This window comes from Nicotiana tabacum, chromosome 1 (genome assembly GCF_000715075.1).
Source record: "Nicotiana tabacum cultivar K326 chromosome 1, ASM71507v2, whole genome shotgun sequence".
Lineage (NCBI taxonomy): Eukaryota > Viridiplantae > Streptophyta > Magnoliopsida > Solanales > Solanaceae > Nicotiana > Nicotiana tabacum.
In genome coordinates, this window is record NC_134080.1 from 44,380,537 (window position 1) to 44,395,033 (window position 14,497).

The window sequence follows — 14,497 nt, forward strand, 5'->3', positions numbered from 1 at the left end:
CACCTTCGACCAACACGGTACAGATTAACTCTAACCATCGAAGCTTTTCAGCAGATGGAAAGAAATCACTTAGCGATATTTTCTGTCAGCTAGAATTTGTACTTTATTCTCCATAGTTTTCACCCGCTTTATTGACTTCTAAGCCAAAACAGATGCGGAAATATCTTGGAAAACAGTCGAAATCTAGAACAAGTGTCTGGAATAGCAACACTCTGATAACATGAGCTGGCAAGAGCTATACGATAAAGTAAATAAATCACGAGATAGCAAAAGGAGACTAACGATGCATGTACAACTCGAGATGTGAGATTGACCACAAGATTTCAACGAAATGAACATCAATCGAATATACTTGAATATCATTTTTTTGTTTCGGAACATGTGTTCGGTAAATACAACATAAGACCATCAGGAATATAGAAAGAAATATGTGCTTAGAGACCTAACACTGACAAAACTTTAAATAGTGGAATTGGATATGATATGATACGCCAGTAGCCTATTCTTCTGTGTTTGAACCTCACACTTGTATGCATCTTTCAGAGTATGAACATTTCTGTTTCCAAAATTTAAAGAACTTCATAATAAACCTGCTTCAAAGAGGTTTCTCCTTCTCAGCGTCTCGTCTACCAGTTTGAAAGTCTTCTTAACAAGCTTCTGATCAAGGGCTGTGGTTCTGTATATCTTAAAGACCCGGTCCACACGATCTGGTGCAGTGCATTGGAAATATGACTCCTCAAATTTTTTCTTTACAAACCTAAAGAGTAGATCATTGAAATATAGAACGTTCATTCAGCACATGAATTGAGCAACAGTTTTAAAGGAAAGAGTAAGGGCTCTACCCCGACAATCGACATCCCCAAGACCCAAAATAATGGTAGAGCCAAAAAGCAGAAAATAGACTGAAAATAGCTAAAGAATAGATGAATTAACAACCATGATATAGTGTCTAAGCAGGAAAAATCTTTGAGCAAATGAATGTGTGTGTCTATGCGTGTGCGTGTATTGAGCTTACATATGTCTTGGGACCAAAAAAGTACTTTTATAGAGCCCAACGAATGCATCAGTGGAATCAGTAACATGTACTCATGTATAAAAGTGCTGCACATGAGAAAGCTTACTCATAAGCATGCTCAATCTCTTGTTTTCCTGTTGAAACTGGTTGGTAATCTTTAAACCACTCACAGACGTTCAGAGGCACCTATAACCATGGGATATCATTCTTAGACGAAAAGAATGGTTCCAAAGACAGACACCATCACTAGATAATATGTACTTACTTTCAGAGCCTTCTGCTCAAATATATCAAATTTGTTGAGAAATAGCATGAAGGAAGTTTTCTGCACAAACAATAAAGTGTAAGCTTCATAATTGGTTTCATTTGTTTTTTCGAAAAACCCCAAAAAGGTGATGCAAAAGTTTCTTTTTCTTTTTGGATGAAAAAGGTGATGCAAAAGCATAGAACTAGAAGAGCCATAAGTACACGTTGATACAGATGGATATAAAATTCGAGTTCGCAACCAAGCATCGGTCTTCTAGTAGACAACGAAAAACTGACCTCAAAACATGGTTGCTTTAAGACCCACTCAAAGAGTTCCTTGGTCTCCATCATTCGGTTCTTTCTTTCATCCTCAAATAGAGTTTGATCATACCTGAAGTGAATAATAGAAAACAATAATAAGTGACTGAAAAAAAAAATAGAACAACAAGAAGTATGCAGTTGCCTCATTTCCTTTACTGACAAATTCAAAATCCTTTTGACCTACATTAACTAACTTTAATTTTCTTCTTCAGTCTGGAAAGCAACACGATCCCTGTATTGCTACTTATGATGAAGTAGAAATTGGATTTACTTAAAGCAAATGATCGTAGAAATATCAGAAAGCTAGGAGCAGAAATCTTACTCACTAATAGCGGCACAAAATATGACTGCCGTGACACCTTCAAATAGATGAATCCACTTTCTTCTCTCATTTCTCTGACCTCCAACATCAAAAAGCCTATATACTTCTCCACTTTTTTTGTTCTCTCCAACTGGGCTGCAAATATTTTAGTAGTTATTAGGCCTTTCACCCAAACTAGATAGAATACAAAAGTGTCTTACGTGCAGGACACAAGAACCAGTGCATTACAAGTATAAAATGTTTAATAATCAACAAATTTAAGGACATATAAATGCTCCTAATGATTAGGCACTTAGTCAATAGATGAGGGACAAAGAGACTAGACGAAGGTTGGGGAAGAGATATGCATAAGTAGGCAGAACCTAATGAAGATAACCCGCAACTGCATTAAACTACATCAATAGCATTTAAACAGGGTGGCTAAGACTTGACACATAGAAAAGCATATAAACCAACACTCCAGTAAGAGATCAAAATGTATATAAACCACTAAAAGTAAGGTTTTAGTTAATCGATACAAGGGCAGTTCAAGGATGCGTGAAGTTCACCTGAACTGTATTTCAACGACACCAGTTGTTCGAATTCGGGCAAAAAGAACATCCTCCTACAATATAAGAAGAAAAATGATTACTCGACTATGCATATAGGGAAACTGTGTTAAAGACGACTGAAAAAACAAACGGTTTCCATTCTAACAGCTTAATTTTGTAAATGAGGAGTTCTACACAATTCAACACGAATGGAACAAACAGTATTCCTTTGTTAAAGTATCACAGCCATCATCATCAAAGGATTTTGACGTGCTTGGCAGGGAAATGTATCTGGCCTGCACTTAAAGGAGTGTATAAAGGGATAATAAATAGATAACAACATCCCATCTTTTGATAAGGAAGTTTATACAATTCACGAGATACAATCCAACAAGCTCTATATGAAGAAAGAAATTATAGCAATTAAGAGTAACTGAATAGCACAATGAGAACTTAATTGATGGACCACACTTTTCTCTACCAACAATAGACAGGCAACACTTGTACTTCCTACACTTACACTGCCTATAGAAAGAACACCACTAGTGTAATAGAAAATCAGATACAGGCATAAGTGACAAGCAAGGGCAAGTGTACTGTGTAATAGCAAGTATCTTGGGCGCTTGACGTCGTATTTGACTCTAGAAAGTTGCAGTTTGAATTTTGAAATATTTGACCAACACTAGGGGTGTCAAACGGGTGGATTAAAATGAGATCAGAAAGAAAACTGGTTTGGCCCATCCTGCCAAAGCTATGCATGTCAAGATTAGTATTCTTTTCGGTTAACATAGACACCCCTTGTACCAAAATCCTAATGGTAAAATAAATCTAATAATGCATCTGAGCCAAAACTGCTATCAACAACTGTGAATTCAACATCATGTAGAGGATAGTTTTATCATTGGGTAAAGTACAGATGGCTTTGATATCTTCGTAAATTCAATATGAAAAGTAGAACAGATTTTTACTATTGCAAAGAAAGCGAACTCTTAATTGGAAAATACCTCATTGATTAAAGAGTTGGTATACGACCAATGAACAACTTGTTGTTAATCTTCTGTTCTACTGGTAGAACTGTAAAACATACTAACTCAGAGTCTCAAGACTTCCTACATTCTATTTATTTCAATAGCATTCTAGTTCCATATATTTCAATTAAAATAATCGGTATACAGAAACGAAAAGCATACATGATCCAGTCTCTATTTCTTACCTTTGATGGGACATAATTTATATCAGAAAATCTCTGCAAGTTTTCCATGAAATAATGGGCACAATCTGGAACCTGGAGCTCATTACCACGTAAAATAGTTTCCTACAAGAAAGAAAGAAAACTCTATCAGACTAATGAAAAGTTAATCTTTTCTGGGATACTCGATAAAAGATTAAGGGTTCACGTAGTTTGGATTTTCACCATCAGGCTGATTAATCAGAATCTCTGATTGGCCATTGTATGAAAAAATCAAATTCCAAGTGATTTACTTAAATAAAATTAAAGGCTAGAACTGTGGAGAAGCGATCTAGAGAATAAGGATTTTGGGATAAATAAAGTAAGACAGTATTATATGCATTGCCAGTGAAGCCCGCAGAAGAAGAATGAAGGTAAAGTGAATGAATGTGGTGCTTTAATGCAAACTATTCAAATATATGGGTTCAATCTTCTGGGAGAATGGCATTACAGATAAAGATGTAGCACATAGAGTTAGATCAGATGATTGATGTGGAGGTATACTACAAGAAAACTATGTGATAGGAACATATCCAATAAAGTGAAAGGCAAAGACCGGTAATGTGGGAATGAAGGTTAAGGCCCAACGTATCCTCAAGATGAGTGTCTTAGAAATGCGAAAGTTATAACGAATTTGCAATCTTACAAATCCAGACAAAGTTAAAATGATCAACTCAGACAGTAGGTGCAAGTAACATACATTTTTTATGAAGGTGGTTTTTGGGCCATTTTACTTGCACCTCAACTCTTTTACCGATACTTGTTACCGCCCATCAAAATAGGTACTAGGTAACTCTGCCCACTCATGCTTAGGCAGAGAAAGTGCAAGTAACATACATACAGAATAAAATGTGAGAAGGTGAGATTATTAAGTCATCCCTCCATATTCACCAATTTGTAGGTATGACTTTAGTGGTTGAAGTTGCTAAAAAGGCACAAGGTAATTCTAGAATCACACGTAGAGAAGTTATCTAAAAAGATTTTCCTTTATAACGGTGGTGTCTGGACCAACTTGCGCTCACCTCGACTATACCACCGAGTTCCTAATACCTCCCACCAGCATAGGTATTGAGTAACTCTATCCACCAAGGCTTACGCAAATAGGAAGAGACACCTAATGCTTTTTATCTCTGGCGGAATTTGATCCCAGTTTTGCACCCACTTTATTGACCACTAGGCCACACCCTAGGGTGCTTATCTAAAAGATCTATGATATCTAGGAATATTGTGAACTGAGTTAAGATTAGAACATGATGGAAACAAATGATCCAAATAGACAACTCCAACTATATAGGAATAAGGATCAGTAGTTGCTGGTTTTCAACATTAGGATTAGGAATAAGAGTGAGATTTAAGAAACCTCTAGTTTTGTAGAACTACTGAACTTGACTTACAGACAAAGAAAAAGTGGTATTGAAATGAAATGTGAAATGGCCCCAATAGAGCAGAAATATAGAAGATCATCGCGAAAACCCCACTAGTTTGGGTTTTTTTTTAAATACTAGCTACGGATTGAGGCATAGTTGATTGATTGACTTCAATGAATTGATTGTTTCAATTATCAATAATCATTTAATTATATAAGTAAAAACAATTATCATAATCCAAATCATCAAGCCTTAAAAAAGTACTTGACACTGAAATAAAGTCATCAAAGGGCTTACTTGAATAGCAGGATCTTTCCAAAGAGCTTCAATATCCTGCACCAGATCCTTAGTCAGGTGAGGATAATCCAACCTGCCTCCAATTTCTGAAAGCTTCTCGCCGATATCCTGGTGCAAAGAAATACGTTATTATGTTCATGCAGCTAAGCAAGACAAGCAATCACATGTCCTCACTTTCAAGGGTTTCCCTTGGCTAAATGACTTCAAGATGATAGCCCAAATATCTGGTAATAATAAGCAAGAAAAGCAAGGAAATTGCACAATGAACGAATAAGACAAACCTTATTTTCAGCTGATAGAAGATACTTTGAGGCCTCTAATTCACTTTGAGCTAATTCCTTCGATCCATCATGTAATACCTGTCATGTCACCAAACACCCACCATGTAAGAATGTCAGTTTCCATGACATTACTAATCAACCCGCATTATAAAGCATGTGAATGATATTTCTATATATGCACGTCTCTAACAAGCAGCAGCTATTTTGCAAAAAGGGAAATAACCAACACACCCTTTCAAGTATTCCGTACTTTTATTGTCTGATAGACATTGGCATGAATGACAGGGATATAGTTCTTTAGCTCTGCCTCATCAAAGCCAGTTTGGAACAAAAGTTTTATCTGCATGGCAAAATAAATAGAGGACACTGGAGTTAAAAGAAATACATTATCATGAACATTTAGAGAATAATGAAATCGTGAAAGATTAATCATAAGATCTCTTACCTGCTTAAAAATAGTGGACTTCCCCGAATCTCCGGCACCTTGAAACAACAGAAAGATCAGCATTCAGCAAACACAGTCAAACAGGACATAGACCAGAAAATACACAACAGTAAGTTTAATCATACGGCAAAACACACAGCAGTAAGCTTCAAAAAAGTTCAAAATCTATTGCTTTCCTCAAATTTAACAGGATTAGGTGAAAGATGTCTATAGAAATCGTGAATCACAACATTGATATGGTGACATAAAAGGAAAAGCTAACAGTAAGAAATGACTAGATCATAGGACAATTGAAGACTAATTTTTCTGATTTACCAAGTAGAAGAAGTTTCTGAATATGCTTGTCCGCCTTTGTTTCTTGCTCAATACGTCTTTCTATATCTGCAGTCTGTAGACGCATGATCTAGTAAGGACACTGGTGCTTATGCATTAAGCAAGATGAAAATAGATTCTTTGCTCTCCTAGCTTAAAGACAGCACTATGGACAATTACCAAAATTCCAAATCTATTTCGCATAACTCATACCTGAGTATTTTCCTCATCATCGGCTTGATTGTAGCCTTTGTTTCTGCTGCACAACAAGCCCATGTTTTCTAATACCACACACAGCATAGGCCTGTGTGATAGTCAAGCTAGAGATCTCAAATATTTTGCAGCAACTCCTTTATGATGTCCATGTATACCTTATTTTCAGAGAAACAGACAAGAAATAAGATAATAAGGTAATTATACTGGGAAAAAGACTTTACTGCATGTCCAGTGCAGTTGAATTTAAAGAATAACCAAAATACGTCTCCGTGGTTTCATGTTTGCATCTCGATCTAATAAAAGTCCAAGTTAACAACCTTCCCCACCCCCCACACACATAAAAAACCTCTCAGAGCTAAATAAGGGAATTATACAAAAGAAATATATGAAAAGGATATGTGCGCGATTTAGAAACTAAGTTCAAAATTTCATTGTTGGAAGAACACTCAGAGAGGTTGAAACCTGCTATAGAATTGATGGTCAAATTGTGGATGAAATGTTTATGGAAAACCATCAAGAATGACAGGGTACCAACCAATTTCTAATGGTTGTGTTTCTAATACATAGGGAAAGCAATTGTTTTGAGAAGTAGTGTTTCTTCCTACAATAATAACTAATAGGTGTCAGTTAGTATCACTCACTAAGGCCCCAAAACCAACCTAGTCCCATTTATTCGCAAATGACAACGCATCATTAATCAATCAATTAACTAAGCCTCAATCCTAATTCCTAAGTTAGCTTGGATCAGCTGCATGAATCCTCTATAGTGGTTTCCGGCAAGCTTGTGCGCATCCCAACTATCCTTTATACACATTCCACTGAGTTCGAACCCGTTCATTTCAATGTTGGTAAATACATTTCATGATATTATGACTATTGAGCAGGAAATTGAACCACATATCCCCATTTAAATTTTCTAAGATTAACACTACCACTTCAAGATTTACCCCACCCACTGTAAATAAATATAAGTTACATAAGAACATAAATAAAACTACCCACTTTCTAATTTCCTCTTCTTTTACAGTTAAAATAGTAAATTCAACACCCTGTTCACTAACATTCTTGATTCTGAAACGCTCCAAACCCTAAAACCTTTGGAAATTAACCCCATAAGCATTTAAATAAAGCAGAAACTTTACATTTATACATTAAGGTGTATGTATATATAAACATAAAATACAACTACCCACTTTACATTTCCACTTCATTTGCATTTAAAACAGTCAACTCAACACACCATTTACTAACATTCAATCCTAGCCCTAAAAACCTTTGGAAATTTAAACCCTCAAACAAATTAAATAAATAAATAAAAGGGCAGCAACTTTACATATATATACACAAAAGTGTATATTAAGTTAAAGATAGAGCTAAAAAATGTACTGACCTAAGAGGATCTGTTAGATGAAGCAGTGATCTGAGAGAGAGAGAGATAAAGGGAGAAGTTTGCCGGTGCTCAGAAGCAATTGCTTTGGAGAGACAAAGACAGACACAGAGACAGAGACAGAAAATATAGTGTACCTAACCATGGTCAAGGTTCCCACTTTTGACTAACAAATTAAAAATAGACTCATTCACTTTTTATTTTTTCCTTTTCTTTCTTGACTATTTATTACCCAAAAATGACATAAAATATTTATACTAAATCAATTAATACAAGCCATGCCGCATATATAGAAAAAATTTAATTTAATAATATATCTTCTTACTTTAATTTAACAACCTGAATTAAATTACTTAATTTACTATTTATAGGGATCCTGAACAAATATTGTTTCAAAATTAACTTTTTAAAATTTAATATAAATACTTATTGCTCAAAGAATATTTTCGCTACTGTTCTTGGTACCACTTGGTCAACAATTTATCAAATCCCAATACTGTACTCTTTTCATACTTATCCGTCCTAAACAATATCCAACTTTTCATTTTTCATGAGAATCTAAACATTAAATTCTTTTGAAGCAAAATTTATACTTTAATATTATATAATAGTACCCTCCAATCGAAAATAAGTAATTTTTTGGCCTTTTTTGTGGTCCAAAATAAGTGATTTTTTCAGATTTCAAGAATGAATTAATTATTTTTTTCCTACATTACCCTTGGAGTAAATAGTGTTGGAGTATGTGTTATGAGTATTTATGTTAGGGCTGGGCATATATCGGGTATAACCGATAGCCCGAACCGAAAAAAGCTTATTGGGGTATCGATATCGGGTTATTGGGTTAACAGTTCGCTAATGGTTTAATATTTTTTCATTATTGGGTTATCGGTTCGGGCCTCGGTTTGCCCAATTTCTTAACGGGTAAACCGATAACCCAATAAGAACTAGGAATATTTCAGTTGTGTTTCGACAACCGTTACTCTTGTTGCTCTTTGTCACGACCCGGATTTTCCATCCTCGGGAGTCGTGATGGCGCCTATTAATGTGAGCTAAGCAAGCCAAATATGTGAACAGTTTGCTTTTTTAACCCATCTTATATTCATTAATAATTGCGAAGAGATAACATTTAAACAACGGAATATAACATAAGCGGAAGAAAAAAAAACAATAAGCTATCTGAACTTGAATATCTAATACAACTGTTTGGATTTCGACTACACAGAACTGGTGTCATAGTTTCACAGACGGTCTAAGAATACTACAAATAGAGGTCTGAAAGAATTAAATACAATACTGTCTCTGGAAATACATGTAAGAAACAGGAAAGTAGATAGAAAGAGACGTCAAGGCCCACAAACGCCTGCAGGGCTACCTCGGGTCGCTTGATGAACAAGATTCAGCAATCTCATTGCGGTCCAAAGTCTACAACACTGGAGTCTGCACAAAAGAGTGCAGAGTGTAGTATCAGCACAACCGACCCCATGTGCTGGTAAGTGCCTAGCCTAACCTCGGCGAAGTAGTGACGAGGCTAGGACCAGACTACCAAATAAACTTGTGCAATTTAACTATATACAGCAGAAAAGAAGTACAGAATGAAACAGTCATATACAGTCAAGCATGGGAGGGGGAAAGCATGCTGCGGGGAAAACATCGAATAGTAATAGAAGAGAAACAAATAAGTATGATGATCGCCACAATTCAATTGAAAATAGGAAGGGGAAATCATGTTGCGGGGTACAACAAGTATCAACAGGAAACCAGCAATTCAGTGTAGAGAAACTGTAACACAGTTATCAATAAAAAAATTAGGAGATCAAAGACAAGTGCGCGTCATCACCCTTCGTGCTTTTACTCTCTCTTATCAAAACAATACACGGCATCACCTTCCGTGCTTTAACACTCTCTTTCCAAAATAATACACGGCATCACCATTCGTGTTTTATGCTCTTCCTCACCCAAACAACAATCATAAGGCAAATAGGGTAAGGGAATCTATAATATCGAAACAAAATCAAGTAACAATAGAAAATTAGTAAATAAACGTAAAGGACAACATAACTCAATCATCAGTAAGAATCAGGTAAATCAAAGACAAGTGCACGGCATCACCCTTCGTGTTTTTACTCTCGTCCTTACCATAAGAATCAATATAAATTGCACGGCATCACCCTTCGTGCTTTTACTCTCATCCTCACCATGAAATTAATATAATAGGCACGGAATGGTACATCGTGTGGCACGACATCACCCTTCGTGCTTTACACTCTTTCCTCACAAAGCAAACAATGCACGACATCACCCTTCGTGCTTTAACTCTCTTCCTCACCCCAACAATAATCACAAACAATAGGGCAAGGAAATAAGGGAAATTTGCAATAAGAATCCCGACAAGGGAGCAACAAGTCAACAATTAAATCCCGGCAAGGGAACAACATCAATAATATCCATATCCCGGCAAGGGAGATAACAAATAAATCAACAATAGCCCGGCAAGGGTGACAACATAATGATCTTTTCTCTTTCTCACTTTTACTTCACAACTCTAGCCAATGCTCTAGAGATTCAATTATCACTTATACCTTCACAACTCATTTCACAACTCGAGTCAATGCTCTAAAAGTTCAATTGTCACTTACACTTTCACAATTCGTTATACAACTTGAGCCAACGCTCCTCAATGATCACGGTTCACAATTCTTTCCACAAACTTTATACAACAATTAGAAATCTTCACCAAGGCATGAATAATACAACGAAATCATGAAAATCACAATATAAGACTCACGATCATGCTTGACACCAACGTATAGATACTCGTCACCATGCCTATACGTCGTACTCAACAAGAAGCAAATAGCAAATATGACTCGACTCCTAAGTCCTCAAGCTAAGGTTAGACCAAACACTTACCTCAATGCCATGAACACAATTCACAATTTAATTATAGCTTTACCCCTCGATTCCACCACAAATTCGCTCATATCTAGTCACAAGTTACTTAATTACATCAATAAACGCCAAATGAATCAATTTGAATGCATGAAAATGAGTTTTCTAAAGTTTTACCCAAAAAGTCAAAAAATCGCCCCCGGGCCCATATGGTCAAAACCCGAGGTTCGAACCAAAACCCGATTACTCATTCCCCCACGAACCCAAATATATATTTTGTTTTGAAATCGGACCTCAAATCGAGGTCCAAATCCCCAATTTTTTGAAAAACCTAGGTTCTACCCAAAACTCCCAATTTCCCCCATGAAAATCATTGATTTGGAGTTGAAATCATGTTAAAAGATGTTAATGATTGAAGGAAATGAGTTAAAATTAACTTACAATCGATTTGGAAGAAGAGTTGTTCTTGGAAAATCGCCCAAAGGAGTTTGTGTTTTGAAAGATGTGAAAAATGAGTTTAAATGGTCTAAGTATAAAGTTGCAGGTCGCAGGTATGAGAATTACGAACAGGGGTTCGCAATTGCGAACCCCGACCTCTGCCAAGTTGGGAAATGTGAAACAGGATTCGCATTTGCGAACCCTTTAGGAAAGCTCGACTTTCGCATTTGCGATCAACCTGTCGCATTTGCGACATGGGAATTATGACCACAACATTGCATTTGCGATCACCGGCCAAATGGGAAACTTCGCAATTGCGAAGATAATCTCGCATTTGCAAGAGGGAGATGGCCTGGGCTTTATTCGTAATTGTGACAAGTCACTCGCAGTTGCGATATCGCCTTCGCAAATGCGAAGCCTGCAGGCCTGCTATGCACAACTGAAAACCTGCAATTTTCTAAGTTAAAAATGCACCTCGTGGCCTATCCAAAACTCACCCGAGTCCTCGGGGCTCCAAACCATATATACACACAACTTCAAAAACATCCTACGAACTTATTCGTGTAATAAAATCACCAAAATAACCTCAATAATAATGAATTAAACCTCAAAGTCATAGACCTTTCTCAAACTTCTTAAAACATCAACTTTAGCAATTTAGGTCCGAATCGCGTCAAATGACATCCGTTTTTCACCAAATTTTACAGAAATGTCTTAAATCATATATAAGACCTGTACCGAGCGCCAGAACCAAAATACGGGCCCGATACCATCATGTTCTAATCAAATTTCATTTCAAATTTCTTTAAACAATTTCAGAAAATAATTTTCTTTGAAAATTCATTTCTCGGGCTTGGGACCTCAGAATTCAATTTCGGGCATATGCCCAAGTCCCATATTTTCCTACGGACCCTCCGGGACCATCAAATCACGTGTTCGGGTCCGTTTACCCAAAATATTGACCGAAATCAAATTAGCTCACTTTACAGTCAAAATTTATCATTTTTCACAGATTTTTACATCTAGACTTTCCGGCTATGCCCTCGGACTGCGCACGCAAATCTAGGTGATGCTAAAAGAGGTTTTTAAGGCCTCAGAACATAGAATTTCATTTTAAAACAAAGGTCATCACTTTCTCCACCTCTAAAACAACCGTTCGTCCTTGAACGGACAGAAGAAGGAAGTACCTAAGTCGAGGAAAAGATGGGGATAAAGGCTCTGCATATTGGACTCGAACTCCCAGGTCGATGCCTTAGGAGGCTGACCTCTCCACTAAACACGAACAGAAGGAAAACTCTTCGACCTCAACTGACGAACCTGCTGGTCTAGAATAGCTACCGACTCCTCCTCATAAGACAAGTCCTTGTCCAACTGGACAGTGCTGAAATCTAACACGTGGGATGGATCGCCGTGATATTTTCGGAGCATGGACACATGAAATACTGGATGCACGGCTGATAAGCTTGGCGGCAATGCAAGTCTATAAGCCACCTCTCCCACTCGATCAAGAATCTCAAACAGACCGATGTGTCGAAATCTCATCACGCCCTTCATAGGCGACACTCGGAGCAATACCCGCTCTCTAACCATAAAAGCCACATCTCGAACCTTGGGGTCTGCATAACTCTTTTGCCTGGACTGAGCTGTACGAAGCCTATCCTGAATAATCTTGACCTTGTCCAAAGCCTCCTGAACCAGATCCGTACCCAACGATCGAAGCCTCTCTCGGGTCAAACCATCCAACCGGAGATCGACACCACCTACCATATAAAGCCTCATAAGGAGCCATCTGGATACTCTACTGGTAACTGTTGTTGTAGGCAAACAAAAGCTCTAAAGTCAATAACAAAAGCTCGGAGCATATCCTCAAGAATCTGAATAGTCCGATCGGACTGCCTGTCCGTCTGAGGATGAAATGTTGTACTCAACTCAACCTAGGTGCCCAACTCTCGCTGAACTGCTCTCCAAAAACGCGAGGTAAACTGCGTACCTCGATCCAAAATGATAGATACAGGCACACCATGAAGACGAACAATCTCCCGGATATAGATCTCATCTAACCTCTCGGATGAATAGGAGACTGCCACAGGAATGAAATGTGCTGACTTGGTCAGCCTATCAACAATGACCCATACTAAATCGAACTCCTTCCGAGTCTGCAGGAGTCTAGTAACGAAGTCCATAGTGATCCGCTCCCACTTCCACTCGGGAAGCTCAATCCTCTGAAATAAACCACCAGGCCTCTGATGCTCGTACTTAACCTGCTGACAATTCAAACACCGAGCTACATATGCAACGATATCCTTCTTTATTCTCCGCTACCAATAATGCTGCTGCAAATCCCGATACATCTTCGCGGCACCCGGATGAATAGAGTAACGGGAACTATGGGCCTCCTCTAAAATCAACTCCCAAAGCCCATCTACATTAGGCACACAAACTCGACCCTGCAATCTCAAAACACCATCATCACCTAAGGTAATCTGTTTGGCACCTCCGCGTTGCGCCGTGTCTCTAAGGACACACAAATGGGGATCATCATACTACCGATCACAGATACGCTCCAATAAAAAGAACGAGCGATCGTGCAAGCCAATACACGACTAGGCTCAGAAATATCTAACCCCACAAACCGATTGGCCAAAGCCTGAACATCCAAAGTAAGCGGTCTCTCACCGACCAGAATATAAGCAAGACTGCCCATACTGGCTAACTTCATACTCAGAGCATCGGCCACCACATTGACCTTTCCCGAATAATATAAGATGGTGATATTATAATCTTTCAACAACTCCAACCACCTCCTCTGCCTAAAATTCAACTCTTTTTGCTTGAACAAATACTGAAAACTCTTGTGATCCGTGAACACCTCACATACCACACCATACAGGTAATGCCTCCAAATCTTCAATGCGTGAATAATGGCTGCCAACTCTAAGTCACGAACCGGATAGTTCTTCTCATGAATCTTCAATTGTCGCGAAACATAGGCAATGACCTTGCCATCATGCATCAACACTGCACCAAGCCCAATACGAGATGCATCACAATAGACTGTGTAAGGCCCTAAACCTATAGGCAAAACCAACATTGGTGTCGTAGTCAGAACTATTTTGAGCTTCTGAAAGCTCGCCTCACATTCATCTGACCATCTGAATTGGGCACCCTTCTGGGTCAACCTGGTCATCGGGGATGCGATAGAT

The 14,497-nt window shown here is 37.9% G+C and overlaps 1 protein-coding gene across 2 annotated transcripts; it reads right to left on the reverse strand.

Annotated features, from left to right (window-relative positions):
* Positions 1-286: 286 nt before the first annotated feature.
* LOC107761743 (guanine nucleotide-binding protein alpha-1 subunit) lies at positions 287-8,109 on the reverse strand. 2 transcript variants are annotated; one of them, XM_016580008.2, is made up of 14 exons: positions 7,971-8,109; positions 6,578-6,735; positions 6,368-6,440; positions 6,053-6,090; positions 5,858-5,947; positions 5,608-5,685; positions 5,327-5,434; positions 3,648-3,749; positions 2,453-2,508; positions 1,905-2,039; positions 1,559-1,652; positions 1,281-1,340; positions 1,122-1,201; positions 287-757 (listed from the first exon to the last, which is right to left on the reverse strand). In XM_016580008.2, exons 2-14 carry the CDS (start codon positions 6,662-6,664, stop codon positions 580-582), a joined length of 1,179 nt encoding a protein of 392 aa, XP_016435494.1. In that variant the 5' UTR covers positions 6,665-6,735; positions 7,971-8,109; the 3' UTR covers positions 287-579. The 2 variants fall into 2 exon arrangements, with proteins under 2 accessions (XP_016435494.1, XP_016435495.1); XM_016580009.2 differs by lacking the exon at positions 7,971-8,109 and adding an exon at positions 7,043-7,164.
* Positions 8,110-14,497: the final 6,388 nt, after the last annotated feature.